General features: G+C 37.7%; 3 protein-coding genes across 5 annotated transcripts; all 3 read left to right on the top strand.

The window, feature by feature from the left end:
- The first annotated feature begins 823 nt into the window (after nt 1-823).
- LOC119781423 lies at nt 824-2,034 on the top strand. Its single transcript, XM_038281891.1, has 4 exons — nt 824-1,080; nt 1,171-1,453; nt 1,568-1,722; nt 1,998-2,034. The coding sequence occupies exons 1-4, from the start codon at nt 824-826 to the stop codon at nt 2,032-2,034; spliced, it is 732 nt and encodes a 243-aa protein (XP_038137819.1).
- Nucleotides 2,035-3,183: 1,149 nt separating this feature from the next.
- LOC119781453 (fish-egg lectin-like) lies at nt 3,184-7,082 on the top strand. Of its 3 annotated transcripts, none has more exons than XM_038281931.1 (7): nt 3,184-3,310; nt 3,465-3,529; nt 5,629-5,741; nt 5,826-6,062; nt 6,144-6,358; nt 6,451-6,575; nt 6,656-7,082. In XM_038281931.1, exons 3-7 carry the CDS (start codon nt 5,690-5,692, stop codon nt 6,795-6,797), a joined length of 771 nt encoding a protein of 256 aa, XP_038137859.1. In that variant the 5' UTR covers nt 3,184-3,310; nt 3,465-3,529; nt 5,629-5,689; the 3' UTR covers nt 6,798-7,082. The 3 variants fall into 3 exon arrangements, with proteins under 3 accessions (XP_038137859.1, XP_038137860.1, XP_038137861.1); XM_038281932.1 differs by having other exon boundaries at nt 3,260-3,381; XM_038281933.1 differs by lacking the exons at nt 3,184-3,310; nt 3,465-3,529 and adding an exon at nt 5,067-5,195.
- Nucleotides 7,083-14,819: 7,737 nt separating this feature from the next.
- On the top strand, nt 14,820-16,208 carry LOC119781435 (fish-egg lectin-like). The gene is made up of 6 exons (XM_038281910.1): nt 14,820-14,853; nt 15,017-15,133; nt 15,213-15,449; nt 15,533-15,747; nt 15,860-15,984; nt 16,067-16,208. The coding sequence occupies exons 1-6, from the start codon at nt 14,820-14,822 to the stop codon at nt 16,206-16,208; spliced, it is 870 nt and encodes a 289-aa protein (XP_038137838.1).

A 16,208-nucleotide genomic window follows, 5' to 3' on the forward strand; every position in this document is an offset into this window, starting at 1 on the left:
CAAAACTATTCAGCAGTTGTCTCCTTTTGTAATGAAATTGAAAGAGTAACACCTGTGTAGATGTTCATCTACAATGAGAATCAGCTGTGGTTGGTCCAATTGTCCACTTATTTTTATAGCATTTAATTTTAAGATGTAAAATATATTTCATTAAAATATTCCTGTAGAAATTTAGCAAATTGCTGTCTTATTCAGTTTTGTATTATGTTATTGTTTTGAACATAAGTTTAACAGTTTTGAAAACAGTATGTAAGCATGTGCAAATTGTCCTGTAGGTACACAGATTTTTGGTGGTTGTTGTGTCGAAGTGAGAAAAGAATTACAGTTTTTTTACAGTCGCTAGGATACATTTCTCAATACTTAGGTCACTTTTTCAAAACTCTTCACACAGTGAGCACAACAGAAGTATATGTGGGCTAAACTGTGGATCATTTATCATTGCTTTGGTACAAAATGCATTCAATGACTACATCTTTCAAATTACATTAATTCTTTTCTCACTTCGACACAACAACCGCCAAAAATCTGTGTACCTACAGGACAATTTGCACATGCTTACATACTGTTTTCAAAACTGTTAAACTTATGTTCAAAACAATAACATAATACAAAACTGAATAAGACAGCAATTTGCTAAATTTCTACAGGAATATTTTAATGAAATATATTTTACATCTTAAAATTAAATGCTATAAAAATAAGTGGACAATTGGACCAACCACAGCTGATTCTCATTGTAGATGAACATCTACACAGGTGTTACTCTTTCAATTTCATTACAAAAGGAGACAACTGCTGAATAGTTTTGTATTGGGATGTAAACATGGACCCAGCCAGAAACAGAGAAGTGGCTGAAAGAGGAAGAAGAGGCGCTGGGAGGGGGCGAGGAATACGTATGCGTGGTGGAAGAAGAATAAGAGGAAGACCAAGAGCTGTAGTTTCAGATGAGATCAGAGCTACTGTAATTGATCATGTAGTAAATCATGGTCTCTCAATGAGAGAGGCTGGTCAGAGAGTGCAGCCAAATCTGCAACGCTCAACAGTGGCATCTATTGTTAGAGTTTTCCGGCAAACCAACAGGTAACTTGTATTCTGCAAGGGCATTTGAGTGAGTTGCACATTACAGAAGTAAATAGACTTGTGTGTAATTGCTTCAGCATTTCTGCTTAGGACTCAACGGTTACCTCACACAGGTGGGAGAGGAAGGATGCTCACTGATGTGCAGGAAACTGCCATTGTTGATATGGTCATCAGAAACAATGGCATAAAACTCACTGAGATTCGAGACACAGTTTTGGCAGACAACATTACTTTTGCAAATATTCACAGTGTAAGCATCACAACTATTTCTAGAGTCCTGAAAAAACATCAGGTAAGGATGAAACAGTTGTACACTGTGCCTTTTGAGAGGAACTCTGAACATGTCAAGCAACTCAGGAACCAATATGTCCAGGTAAGATCACAATAAAATACGGAACTGTTTTTGAACAAAACACACACAAAGAAATTTTTTTTAGGTAATGTTTACTACTGTAACAGCTTATGTTGCCTTGTGGATTTATTATAGAGAGTCATGGAGATTGAAGGCAGGCAAACGCCCCACATTTTCATCTTTGTGGATGAGGCAGGTTTCAACCTGGCCAAAACACGGCGACGAGGAAGGAATGTGATTGGGAAGAGAGCAACAGTGGATGTCCCGGGCCAGAGGGGTGCCATCACAATGTGCGCAGCAATATCCACTGATGGACTGCTGTTACACAAACCACTAATCGGGCCATACAACACTGAACGTCTCCTTGCGTTCCTGCATGATCTCTATGGAAGGGTTGTGCTAGGTGAGGAAAGGGATGCAGAGAGAAGAAATCCACCAACATTTATAATTGTATGGGACAATGTGGCATTTCACCACTCTCGTGCAGTCACCGAGTGGTTTGCAGCCCATCCCAGAATGGTGTCACTTTTCCTCCCACCTTACTCTCCATTCCTCAACCCCATAGAGGAATTCTTTTCCTCATGGAGGTGGAAGGTTTATGACCACCATCCACATAAGCAAAAGTCCCTCCTGGACGCAATGAATGCTGGATGCCTGGACATATCAGCAGAAGATTGTCAGGGATGGATCAGGCATGCCAGAAGATTCTTTCCTAGGTGTATTGCCCTAGATGACATAAGATGTGATGTGGATGAGAACCTGTGGCCAAATGGAGAAGACCGAGTAGATTAGCATTACTATTGTATCTGTATCAGTGGATGATGTGAATACAAATTCTTGTATTTTGGAATTACTCCTAAAAACAAATAAAAGACATAAAATATATTGAAGCATTCTGCATCATGTCTGATTCATTCCAGTAACCTCTATTGCAGTGAATTATTAACCGAGATTGTATAATGCTACATGTTGTTAGTGTTTTTTAGGTCATTGTTTTGTGGGTGACAAAGTGTGTTTGTTGGCTGTCAACCTTTGCTAGTGTTATGGAAGAATGTGTTGATTTGAGATATGTATGAAGTGATTTGGTAGTTTTAGTGCATTTTGAATGTGAAATGAACTGCTGTGCCAAGCTGAAAGTTGGTTTGGAGAACTGTGTGAAGAGTTTTGAAAAAGTGACTTAAGTATTGAAAAATGGGTCCTAGCGGCTGTAAAAAACTGTAATAGTATATCAATGTTGGCTGCCTATTTTGATACGGTATCATTCCTAGAAAAGGTACACCATTAGTATACCATCGATTTTATAGAGCCAAATTGGTTTGCTTTGAGATGCCTTTAGAGGAAAGGTGGGAACATATTTTATCATAATTAGTCTGTTGTAATATTCTAACTTTAAATGCCATCTTTCTTAAATGTCAACAAAATAATACCCCCCTCACCTTTGCAGGTTTTTCATCCTCCTCATAAGAGAGCACATGAAAGGTCAGTAAGACTGTGCCAATTGAAACAATCAGCCTAGATTTTTGGTTTTCTTTTGTTGTCAAACTACCTTATTGTATAGGTATGATTAAGAGCAATCAGTAAAACAACAACGTCACGCTAAATTAGGAAAAATGAATCCCGCCAACATCATCAAACAGCCAGTAGAGCTGTTAGAGATTAATATTTGCAATATCCACCCGTAAGTGTGGGAACACATGATTGTATGATGATGACAGGCTGAACTGCTGTTATTGCCTAATTTGGAAATTTTGTGCTTGGTGTGTGCTGACAGCAGCAGTTTTACACTTTTGCGATTAAAACAGTTGGAGCAACATTCTGAGGTTCAGTTTTCTGTTGCACATAGATAAGGCTGATAAATAGAGCAAACAGCCTGATAGGGTAAGTATAATTAGAGAAGGACAGACCTTATTCTCTACTACTTCTTCATTTGATCTTGTAATAGTCCGGAGGTAAATTCATTCAGTGTAATAAGTTGATCATCATAAGTAATTTTCTTGCATTTAGTTGGAACAAATTCTGTTGATACTTACAGAGGATTTTTCTACTTTCAAATTATTTGGAGAAAACTCCCTCTCAAATAACTGCACTTCCTGAAAGGTAAGCAGAGATCTTTTCCTTAAACTTGTGCAGATATTTGAAAATAGTTCAGATGTCAATTTCTGTAAAGTCTGATTCTTATGGTGTGATCTGTGATTTGTCAATTTATTTAAAACTGAGAACACAGAGAAAAAGTTTTCTAAGGAATAAAGGAAAAATAAATAACAGGTTAGAAGAGAAATAAGAGGCTTAAGGTGGGGTTCCCTCCAACAATGGGTCAGAGCAGGGCCGTAACTAGGATATTTGAAATACTGAGGTCAAATTTTGAGATAAATCTTACTTGACAAAAAAACATCCTAACAAAGTGACTTTTTAAAATATATTTTTAAAATGGTAAAAAAAGAGAGTTAAATCAAAAAGCCCATCAAGGAGGTGAATATGAACATGTTTATTATAACAATTCCAAAACTCACAAAATTAGAGTATTTGAGTGAGTGAGTGAGTGAGTGAGTGAGTGAGTGAGTGAGTGAGTGAGTGAGTGAGTGAGTGAGTGAGTGAGTGAGTGAGTGAGTGAGTGAGTGAGTGAGTGAGTATGTATGTGAGGCCTAGGCTACATTATTATTCCCTGTGTGCATCAATAGTTTTGAAATAGCTGAAGCAGAACACTGTATTCTTCACAATGCAACATGAGCAACTCTACCTCAAGAAAAATGTAGAAGTATTTCATTCTATTTTTTTGGCCCCATGTGGATCAATAGTTTTAAGTAAGCTCCAACTGTGAAGCGAAATCCTAGTGACAGTTGCTTGAAATGCTTGCTTAGAGCGATGAGCATCCTATTCCTAGCCATGCTTTGAATGATATAATTACTGGCGAAATGAACTCACCTCCCTCTCTTTATTTTCCCCTGACCTGTTGGCTTTTCAAAGCTGCGTTTCGTTTGTTTCAGCGTAGATTTCTTCATCTTGCCTCCATTTCCAGATTCCACCTCTAAAAACTAGTAGCCTATTTTATCTTGTGGTGTTCAGAGCGTGGGCGGCTGACTTTCGTGAAGGACCTGCGTAATAGAATGCAATGTCGGATGGAATTTCCACTCAGTTTTAAAATAACGTCATTTCATAAGGTGATTGTGGACTTTTTTTTTTTAAAGAAATGAGAATGCATGCTGATCTTAACACAAATCAAAGTCAGAACAATTTTTATCATATAGTTTCACATTTCTCTGAATAAAAAACAAACAAAACAAAAAAAAAACAAAACGGAAAAATACAGAGGACATGACCTCAGTGTTCTGGGCTGGGCTGGGTCAGAGAAGGATCTATCTAAACACATTCAAACAGAGATTAATGATAGCCAAAGGGGTAAATGAGCAGTTTCATGCAAAGAAAGAACAAAAACTAAAGGATTAATTTGCTGACTCATTGAAATCAATGTTCCATCGTCGTAAGAGGAAACAGCTACTTGGGCACCCATTTAACCAATAATAGAAGTAGTTAAACTGCTTTGTCAGCCACATGCTGCTAAAAAGTAGGTAGTGAACATAATTCTTCAGAAGATTTCCTTAAAGCCTCAGAAGGTGTAATTTAATCTTAAAATGGCAGCACAAAAAAAAAAAACATGATAAGAACCAAACCTGAATGTGCTGAAACAGTTAAAATTGAGGGTCAAATACTTAAAACTGCAGAGTAAAAGACAACGCCAGCATGGGGAAACAGGGCATTACTTAGGGTAATACAATAAATACATAACTGCTATAAAACCAGATGTTTTTCTGTCTGCAACACTTCCTCTTTCGGAGAACAGCTAGCAGCATTTTATTTCATGACATAAGAAAATAAGTAAGGCATTTGTCATCCTCCAGGGTGAAAGGAGTCATTTAAGATATCAGAAATGATTAAACAGCAAGTATTGTTAGACTGATCCGTGAAAATGTTACGATCAGACTGGTGACTCTATGCAAAGACTCAGACTGACGTAATTGATGCGGATGGAAATCTATCCTTAATGGAGATGTGTAGATCCTGAGACGGATGATGGAGTGGATTTATGAATGGTGTGAAAACACCTTTGAGAGGAATTTTGATTATTTAAATGTTTATACTTAATTGGTACAAACTGTTAATCCTTAAATATGTTATTTCTCTTTTTGTATTATTTTAAGAACACCCACTAAGGAAGCAGTGTATCATAAGAGGCAGCACATCTACAAACAAGAAGATAATATGAGAGCTGTTGCAATCTTCTTGGTTTTGGTGAATTTCACCGGCTGCCATGGTCAGTTCATTATATTTTCAAATAAAGCTTCGTTTTTGTTTTAGTTTATTTAATTGTTACAACTTTTTTGGTTCTCCTCTAAAGGTTTGACCTGTGAGGTTTCTCCACTGCACTTTTCTGCAGTCCAGCTTGATGCTGGTCAAGGCATGGTGGTGATGACTGACACATTCTCCAATGTCTTCTTCCTGAGTGGATCGAGTTGGACCAAACTGGGCTCTGTTCCCCTCAAGCATGTCTCAGTGGGACCTGCAGGAATCTGGGGAGTCAACAATGATGACCAAGTCTATAAATTTTCTGGTGGTGATTTCTTTCCTCTTTCAGGTAAGTATTATTTTCAGACCGATGTATTCCAGGTATAGAATGGTTTTAGTGGTCTAATAATGCACATATTTATGATTTAAGGTCTGAAGTTGAACCAGCTGGATGCTGGTGGAGAGGGGCATGTAGTTGGGGTTACCGACAGCGACAGCATCCACTGTGTCAATGCCAGTAATGTCTCACCCACTGAGCAGGAGGGCAGTTTGAACTGGATTACACTGCCAGGAGCGCTGATGCATTTCAGCTGTGGTCCCAATACATGCTGGGGAGTGAACTCCAATCAAGATATCTACTTCATTGTAATAAAGATATTTTTTGCTCTTTCTTATCCTATGATTTTATCCTATCATATTTTCATCCTCTGTTTTTTTTTTTTTTTTTTTTTTTTTAGAAAATCTTACCAAACAGCTGTTTTAGAAATGAATGGACACACATAGAAGGAAAAGCAGTAAAGGCAGAAGTTGGGAGTAATGGACGGGTCTTTGTTGTGAATAAAGGTGGAAACCTCTATGAGAGGTAAGATTTTCACCAAGTCCTGCTGCAGATCTGCACAGATATTATACAATGGTTATAAACAATCACTTTTCTCTTTACAGAATTGGAATCTCTAACAAAACTCCAGGAGGCGCAAATTGGAAACATATTGAATTTGAGAAGCCCATCAAGTATGTTAGCTATGACCTGGGACGTCTGTGGATTGTGACCGAGTGCAACCTCATCCTAGAATGCACTGAGTAACAAGCTGGAAGGGGGTATCCCTGTTTGTGCTTCATGAGAAGAGAATTTTAAAAGCTGGTTCATCAATTTAACTATGAGCATATAAATGACTGTAATGATTCTGCTTAAATGACTCTATGAAAAGGAACAAAACGAAACCTTTAGAAGGAATAATTTGTCCGATGACTTTAGGCAGATGGGATTGGGATTGATAACTCTTTACACTTGGGGTTTACGCTTTAAGCCTTTAAATGTAAAATATCAAAACCTTGTTTTAAGTAAACAATAAATCATTCATCAACCCTGTGAGTTCTCCTTCTAATTTCAATTCAATTCAGTTTATTTATATAGCACCAGTTCACAACACATGTCATTACAAGGCACTTTACAGAGACAATTCAACCAGATTATACAGTCAAAGTTTTCTATCTTAGGAAAACCAGCTGATTGCATCAATGAATTGACTTGAAGGCAATGCCTTACACTAAGCATGCAGTAGAAAAGGCAGCAGAAGACGTTATGTTTTAAAGTGCTTCTGGACAGTTAGAGTTACTTATATACAGAGATATCACAAAAAAAGAAATACATTCAGGCGGAGATAGTCTGTACAACAACACAGCTCACCAGTTAAAACATGAAGTAAAAATGGTACATCTCACCAACAGCAGCAGTAGCACCCTCTAATCTGAGGTTGAAGTCGTTCTGTCAGACCAAGGTGAATGATGTAATGGAGGAAAAATATATATTATTCTCTTTAACTAACTGGGAGACTTATTATTCCTGAAGCAACATTTATTTTAATTCTTCCAATACTAAGAGAAACAATTCAATATGCGATATAGCCAAAAAAGTGGTCTTTATTTGTTAGAAACCCAGAAGCAAAACAAAAAAACAACATTAAAGGCAAGGCAAGTTTATTGGTATGGCTCATTTAAATAAAAATGTAATTCAAAGTGCTGCTCATAAAAAAAGATAAACGGGAACTGCAGTGGCAAAAAAAACAACAAAACTATGAGTTATTCAGATAAATAAAAATAAATGAGTAAAATAAAATTGATCGGCCTATTTAGAATGTTTGACACCTACAATGGTGAAAAATAAAAATGCTGAGATTGCTGAACACCTGAACATAAAGGTACAGTAGAGGATTTTCGCAAATCTTTGAAAATAACCGCTCTCTCAGCTTAAGAAAAAATATGCACATGCACAACCCTGTACCCCCTCCTGAGAAGGAACACCTGATAAATGCATGCAAGAACATGCACAAGCCCATTTCTCCTCCTGCATGCTCTGTTTAAAAGTTGCTGTTTGCATCACCTATAGAAGCTTAGTTTCTAAAAGAAGATTTTTAAATATACTAAGGCCTTACGTAAACATAGCACCATAATGATTGACACTTAGGAGGAACACTTAGTTAGATAATCCACCCGGAAAAGGAACATGCTCCACTATTCTTCTACACTAAAAAATATCTACAAAACTGTTGTTTCCACTATTGTGCTTGAGATGTTTCATAAATGGGGTCCACCTGTAGTAGATTTAGTTAATGAGACCTAATAAGAAAAGCAGACACTGGTCTTCACAAAGTGCCACAGTTAAAAAATGCAGAGCTCAAACACCAAGCACGAGCACGCAGCATAAATATGGGTCATTTGGAACAGAAGCATACTTGTGATGTCACCATACGCTCGACTCATCTGGAGCTGCATTTCTCCTTCTGTTATTAACAGTCTCTAGATAATAATATATTTTTACTTTTTTCCATTTGGTGAGGGAATAATAATTAACACAAAATAAAACAAAAAAATCGACATCAGACCCAGACCACTTCACACAGGGCTATGCCAAGAGAGCGCTGCTGCAGATGGTCTAATGAGAGCTCTGGCTGCATTTAGCCTCATAGCTCTGCTGGTTGCCACGGTCCCCTCAACATCCAAATTTTTTTTAAATTACGCACTAAATCAGTTAATGGGCCATATAGTGACCCATTAACGTACTTTTATAGAAGAATGTCAACAGAAAAGAGAACTTTGAACTTAAGACTCTGAGTTCTGCGAGCACTCCACTGGAAGCTGCAGATGCCACAGTGCATGCTGGGAGAGCCGTCCCGGGAGCCTGATCCGTATCATCAGCTCATTTGCAAATATACATCCGGATCGCTCTTGATTTTATTTAGTAAAAAAACACCTAAATTATGTTTTTCCCTCCCTGAAAATAATAAGAGTAATAAACTATAATGTGTTAAAGGTTAATAATGAATTTCCTAAGAAAATAAATGCCTTAAAATAAATTCTGTTTTATCACTCATCTGTGCCTGATCTGTACAGGAAATAGGATCCTATGCTATTTCCAGGAGCTAACTTTTTTTGGCTTTATATTTCCCTTTCATGTTAACCGCATAATATATAGTAGGTAATCTAAAGAAGAAAAAAAAGTAAAATGCAGATAAACATGGTTTAATCATATGTTGCCAGACTACTTAGAGTATGTCCAATTATGTCACACAAGCAGTTTAACAGAGAAAATGTATAAAGCATCATCATTTTCTCAGGAAAAAATCTTTTTTTAAAGGTGTGTATTAGCATTATTTAGTGAGTTAAGGATAGATATAAGTAATTTTAGTAGCAGCACAAATGAGCTGATGCTATGGAGCTTCCAGGACGGAAGCATACAATGCATACTCGGTAAAGAGGGAGGGGCAAGAACAACATCCCTTCTCAGTCTGCTGTTCTTGTGAATTGGAACAATACTAGGGCTGAGGCTGATGACGTTTCACGAGCACATGAGAAGGCACAAGTGCACCTATTGAGAAACGGCCATTGTCTTGAGGTGCAACAGGCTAGCATACAGAACAAATGTTACTTCTTTGAAAGTCCAGATGAGCACTGATGACAAATAGAAGAAGTTTAGAACCACAGGGACTCTCCCTAGGGCTGGCTGTCAAAAGTAATTATCTGCAAAATATATAAAGGAAACTTTTCAAGATGGGAAAAAAAATAAAGACGAAAAATAACCATCCCATCTCTGCCAGATTTAAGGTATTTTCTCATCTTAGCAAATCTAAGAATAAGATCAGAACTCTGTATGATTATGTTTGGATTTAGAATTTGGAATGGTACTCTGTACTGGCAACTACTAATATGTCAGGAGGCCTATTTGTTCTTGTAATTAGGCTGGAAAAATCTGGTACAGTTGCAGGAATGATATAAAAAAGGTCCAGGGATTTTGGTCTTGGACAAGCCCACCTGGTATTAACGGGAAAAATAAAGCCTATGAGTGGAAACACACTTTCTAGAGACAGAGCTTGGAAGCTGGGTTTTTGGTGTATATGTATATGTCTAATAAACTAAACCCACAGTATCCTCCAAGTCATCTAATTGTTATATTTAATCTCCTGAGCAATGTACAATCTGTAATAAGGTCCTGATGTTTGGACAGAGAGGAAAAGTGCTCATATTAGGGAAAACTGATGAGCAGAGCAAGAAACGTGGTTTATGCTCTGACTTTGTTTTCCCTGCACTTGTTTTTCTCCACTTTTTTATTTCTATCTTTTAAACAGTTCCCAGGTACATGATGACAAAAAGATACATTACAATAATCAGTACTACAATTGAAAAAAATATTCTTCAGTAAAAAAAAAAAAAACTGGGTGAGAGAAAAATTGTAACATAAGCAATCTATTTAGCCTTGATGTTTTCAGACACAAGTCAGATGAACCAGTATATTCATATATACCATGTGTAAGTATGTACCCTCTCCATTACCTGATTGATGGACGCTACCTAAGCTTAAATGGTAATGGTAATGATGATATGTGAACTTTTTTTATGCACATTTTTTCAATGGGAGATGACTGAAATGACATCAGTATCACAACAAACTTGTAGAAGACATGCAGTCTTGCGGCAAACTCTAAATGGCTTAAGCTTCCCTTTGAAGAACAGTCTGCTCTGTCCTTGTAGATAACAAGATAATTTCAAGCACATGCAGCTAAAACTGGGTAGGGAATTCTTCAGAATACTTCCTTTAGCCAGTGGCGACTGGTGGAGTTTTCTCAAGGGGCGGCTATAAATTCAAAATAGATGTATACTAAAAACCAATCAAATGTATAATACATAAAAAATGTTTTATTGATCTCACATTAGAGAAATTTACTGCTGCAGTGGGCTAACCTGACTCCGCATATCCATCTGGAAACCTTCCGTTGAAGTAATTTTGGGAAGGGGCGAAAATACTGGTTAGCTGATTGGCCTATGTTGGTGATAGACGGGCCAAATAAACCAATCAGATCAACGAAGCATATGACGTACTAACAGAGCGACGACGAAAACACAACCACAAGCCGAAACCAGTCAGGAGAAGAGTAAAAACATATTTTTCTTTGAGAAAAGCCTCCAGAGCAGTGTTTTGCTCTTCTTTCAGTGAAGAAATACTCTGTAATTCTGGTAAAACTTGCTCGATAGCCACGCTAACGCTAGTTTCATCGGCTGAAGCCGCCATGTTCTTTAGACTGAACTGTTGCGCCTCTCGTTGCGTCACACCTCAACCCGCCTCAAAGCCAACGGTGATTGGACGTTCGTTTGGTGAACTGCTCCAAATTTTCTTTAACGGAAAGTAGCCAGACTGATCTGCGAGTGAAACCTTGAAAGGTCGCGAGATCAGGATGGTCTCACAAGGCTAGCAGTGGGCTGCCATCGTTGGGCACCCAAGGAGCAATCAGGGGTGAAGCTTCTCAGAACCCCAGGATTTCAAGCTCTATGCCCTAACCACTAGGCCACCACTCCCTACTACATTGCCACACCAGTATATTTATATGAATGCCAATAGCAAAAAACATTATAAAAACACTTAATAAAAAACAAAACATAATTTAATGTACAGCTTTATTTTTTTTTTCACATAAATCTCACCCTTCTGAGGCTTTGTGAAGGCTAATCTGTGTTTTGCATGGTCCAATATTGTGTCACATACCTAAAAGAATAATGCACCAGTTTAATAATGGAGAAGCTATTATTCAGATTTATAATGTTTTAATATATAAAAACTATTTTCTGAGAATGCGTTTATTTAAGAGCAACTATGCAAATTAACAAATATCAATAAAAAGTAAACTATATTATATTATTTTCCATGTGAACCCCAGATTGTTCATTTGTCTTTGCCTTTTCTAAAAAGTGCTTTAAATCAGTTCTACCTGCCTTTATCCATGCTGGGTCAGATCCTGACATTTGAAAAAGGAGTCAGGCAGCCAAGGCTGCAGAATAAAGCTTTAGCCTTGCTGCATGCAGTTAGCCAAGCCTTGTAGCTCAACCAGGTCCTGGGAAAACTGTGTGTACCTTCTTCATCTGTCTTTTGGACTGCTGATTAATTTAGATTTTTGGCTGATCAGGTCCAAAGAATTTCACCTCCAGCTTCTCTTGATAAGTTTGCTTCCCTCCCACGACTTGGCCCGTCAATCACCCGCACTACAAATGTGACAACAGTTCCTGTCACCTCAGGGTGTAGCCTTGGTATAGCCTCTCCTATACTTCTGTATTGCAGAGGAGCTACTGCACATGTACAACTTTTAACGGGAGTCAGTGGGCAAACATATTTGCACACTAGGGCAGGAATACGTCACCGATCCAAAGAAAAATGAAATGACGCTTTAAAAGTCATTAAAGATTAAACATTTATTTGTTTAATTTATTTTATTTGTTTTTTTCTATGTCTTAATCAAGGTCACTGGGCTGGTGGGACAGGGCTCTAGTGTCCTCTATTGACCAGCTGCCACTGCTTTTAGCCTTAGAGGGCAAAAATTTGTTAAAGAAATGGCAGCACAAAAAAACTGCATCAGAACCAAACCTGAATGGGTTGGAACAGTGCAAATGGAGGGTCAAATACTTAAAACTGCAGAGTAAAATCCAGTTTGAACTGGATAACCCTGCCAGGGTTGCTGATTAATTCAGTTAGGATCCAGATGCATGCTGAACTGTGTGTGAGCTATGACATGGGACGTCTGTGGATTGTGACCGAGCGTTACCTTATCCTACGGTGCACTCAGTAACCAGCTGGAAGACTTCACTTCATTCTTTTCTCCCTCATTATTTATGGGGGATATGGCTGTTTGTGCTTTATGAATAGGACATTTTAAAGCCTGGTTCCCCTTTTTAACTATGTGGATGTAAATGACTGTGATTATTCTGTTTAAATGACTCCATGACAAGGAACAAAATTAAACCTTTAGAAGAATAATTTGTCAAATGACATTAGACAGATTGGTTTGGGATTGATAACTCTTTACACTTGGGTTCACACTTTGACATACAAAATATCAAAACCTTGTTTTAAGGAAACAATAAACTCTTTTATACATCAACCCTGTGTGTTCTCCTTACCTGTAGCTAATTGAAGCCCCCTTCTGTTCACTCTGACACAAGAATGCATCCCCAGGTTCACCTCCAGTCGCATTGTGAAGTTTGCAGACGACATTACGGCGGTGGGCCTCATCAGAGACAACGACCAGTACCACAGAGAGGAGGTGGAGCAGCTGGTGGACTGGTGCAGAGACAACAGCTTGATTCTGAACGTGGAGAAGGCGCAGGAGATCATTGTCAACTTCAAAAACAACTGGCCTAACCATGCTCCACTGCACATCAACAGCTCAGCTGTAAAGGCAGCACCAAATTCCTAGGGGGGGGGAATCACAGACACCCTCAACTGGACTGATCAGGTTAATGGAGAGTGTATATAGTGTATATAGGTACACATGGTATATACAGTATGAATATTCTGGTCCATCTGACTTGTATTTGAAAACATCAGGGATAGAAAGATTGCTTATGTTACAATTTATCTCTCACTCTATTTTTGTTTTTACTGAAGAATATTTTTTCAATTTTACCAGGGGAAAAACAAAGTCAGAGCATAAAATACATTACTTGCCCTGCTAATCAGTTCTCCCTGATATGATGAGCACAGTTTTTGAAATATCATACATTCATAGGAGAAGAATATGAGGCACAGGGATTTAAACTCGGTGCTGTTAAGTTGAAACTACTTACAGCTACATTTACTAAATACTTTATTCAAAAAGTGAGTTTTAATTAGTTGACTACCTGCTCTCCAAAAAGTAATGAGTTACTACTCAAAGTAAATTTTAAGTTACTTTTCTAAAACAAATATTTTTGAAAATACACTGATTAATGTCCTTAAATATTTTGGATGTTGTAAAAAAAAATAAATAAATAAATAAAATAAGCAAAAAACTAGATATTGGTGATGATTGTCCAAATTTTGAAAATTGTCCAATTGTCTTTGCTCCTCAGAAGTGAAGAGAATGTGATCCTTAGAATGCAATTTGAAATGAATGGAAATCATGAAACTCAATCTGAAAAACTGAAATGTAAAAAATAAAATACAAAGCTATAAAAGCTATAAAAACAAAGAAATATAAAAAATTAAATTAGAAAAATAAAATTTAAAAATTCATAAAAATTTGAGATGAATACTAGGTTTCATTTCTGCGTTGCGTTTTTTTTTTATGATAAAATTTCCGTTTACAAAGCGTGTTCTTTGTTTACAACAATAATGTGACAAAGCACTAACACACAAAATAACTCAAGATAGCCAGATGTCTGAGTTTCTATTATGATGCTGCTGAGCTAAATAAAGATATTAAAACTGGTCAGCTTATCTGAATACTTACAGAACTTGTTGGCAGATCTAAAATTTTATCTAACAAAGACTTTAATGAAAATGAATAAGAATCTTAGAGGGGGGAAACCATTTCAGAAGACATTAGTCCCCTTTTGGGACTTTGAGTTTTTGCTTTTCAGTTATCAGTTATTCTATTTTGTTGATCTTTGGTTTATTTTCTATTTTATATATGTTTAAGCAGTCTTTGGCTGCTCTTTGTCGCCCCCTTGTGCCTGTCTCCTTTCCCCTAGCCCCCTTCTGGTCTCTTCCATCCACACCTGCTCCATATCTGCTGATTAGCCTGGTCTTTGTTCAGGCTCCATTTATACACCTCATGTTCAGTCAATGTTTGCTAGTTCCTTGTCGATGGTTGGTTGCTTCCTTGTCTCTGGCTCTTCACGTGAGTTTCCCCTGATGTTTGCTGTTTTTTTGGTTCTGAGTATTTTTGTGTTTTGTATGTTTGCTGCAGTTTCTTCATAAGATCCACAAGAACTCCCCTCTGCCTCACTCATCTCAACTTTTAGGTCCTTAAGCAACCTCATCCCCTTGTTGACACCCATCAGCACAGGCGTCCATGAAGAAGAAGCAGAGTTTGATCTGGAGCAACAAAGCAACATACAGAAACATGAAAGTTTTTGCCACCTTATTGGTTTTGGTTCATTACTTTACCAGCTGTGAAGGTTAGTATATTTTTATATGAATAGTTCCTTCCCCCCCAAGTTTAATCGTTTAAATATTTTTGGGGTTCTTTTTCCACAGGTTTGACCTGCAAAGCTGCTGCTATTCCATTATTTGCAAACCAGCTTGATGCTAGCCAAGGGATGGTTGTTATGACTGACACATCCTCCAATGTCTTCTTCCTGAGTGGATCAAGTTGGACCAAACTGGGCTCTGTTCCTCTCAAGCATGTCTCAGTGGGACCTGCAGGAATCTGGGGAGTCAGCAATGATGACCAAGTCTATAAATTTTCTGGTGGTGATTTCTTTCCTGTTTCAGGTGAGTCTATTTCCGAACAATAGTTTCCAGGTTTATAACTGTTTCAATTTCAGTTGTTTAATAATGCAAATCTTTGTGTTCAGGTCAGAAGTTGAAGCAGTTGGATGCTGGTGGAGAAGGGCATGTAGTTGGGGTTACCGACAGCAACAGCATCCACTGTCTGGATGCCACTAATGTCTCACCCACTCAGCAGCAGGGCAGTTTAAACTGGATTACAGTGCCTGGGTTGCTGATGCATTTCAGTTGTGGTCCCAATACATGCTGGGGAGTGAACTCCAATCAAGATATCTTCTTCATAGTAACAGTTTTTATGTTTTTCTTATATCCATTTCCCATTTTGTTATAATATTCACCTATCAGCTTTTCATTCATTCTTTTTTTTTTTTTTTTTTTTTTTTTTTTTTTTTTAGAAAATTTCACCCAACAGCTGTAGGACAACTGGATGGACTAAAGTAGACGGATTAGCAGTAAAGGCAGAAGTTGGGACTGATGGACGTGTCTTTGTTGTAAATAAAGGCGGAAACCTCTTTGAAAGGTAAAGTTTGGACAGATTTCTGTTGCAAATGTGCAGCACAGAGACAATGCATTGTTATAAATAATCACCTTACTCTCTACAGAATTGGTATCTCTGACAATACTCCAGGAGGTGCATATTGGAAACTCATTGAATTCAAGAAGCCCATCAAATGCATGAGCTATGACGAGGGACGTCTGTGGATTGTGACTGAGTGTGAAACCATCCAAGAGTGCACTCAGTAA

This window comes from Cyprinodon tularosa, unplaced genomic scaffold (assembly GCF_016077235.1).
Source record: "Cyprinodon tularosa strain WSP-4 unplaced genomic scaffold, ASM1607723v1 ctg177, whole genome shotgun sequence".
In the NCBI taxonomy this organism is placed as follows: domain Eukaryota; kingdom Metazoa; phylum Chordata; class Actinopteri; order Cyprinodontiformes; family Cyprinodontidae; genus Cyprinodon; species Cyprinodon tularosa.

Coding starts and splice junctions, on each gene's coding strand:
- LOC119781423 (XM_038281891.1), top strand. CDS start 824: ATGGACCCAGCCAGAAACAGAGAAGTGGCTGAAAGAGGAAGAAGAGGC. Junction 1,454..1,567: donor TCAGGAACCAATATGTCCAG/GTAAGATCACAA, acceptor GATTTATTATAG/AGAGTCATGGAGATTGAAGG. Junction 1,723..1,997: donor CAGAGGGGTGCCATCACAAT/GTGCGCAGCAAT, acceptor TCAACCCCATAG/AGGAATTCTTTTCCTCATGG.
- LOC119781435 (XM_038281910.1), top strand. CDS start 14,820: ATGGTTGGTTGCTTCCTTGTCTCTGGCTCTTCAC. Junction 15,134..15,212: donor TTACTTTACCAGCTGTGAAG/GTTAGTATATTT, acceptor CTTTTTCCACAG/GTTTGACCTGCAAAGCTGCT. Junction 15,450..15,532: donor TGATTTCTTTCCTGTTTCAG/GTGAGTCTATTT, acceptor CTTTGTGTTCAG/GTCAGAAGTTGAAGCAGTTG.
- LOC119781453 (XM_038281931.1), top strand. CDS start 5,690: ATGAGAGCTGTTGCAATCTTCTTGGTTTTGGTGAATTTCACCGGCTGC. Junction 5,742..5,825: donor GAATTTCACCGGCTGCCATG/GTCAGTTCATTA, acceptor TCTCCTCTAAAG/GTTTGACCTGTGAGGTTTCT. Junction 6,359..6,450: donor ATCAAGATATCTACTTCATT/GTAATAAAGATA, acceptor TTTTTTTTTTAG/AAAATCTTACCAAACAGCTG.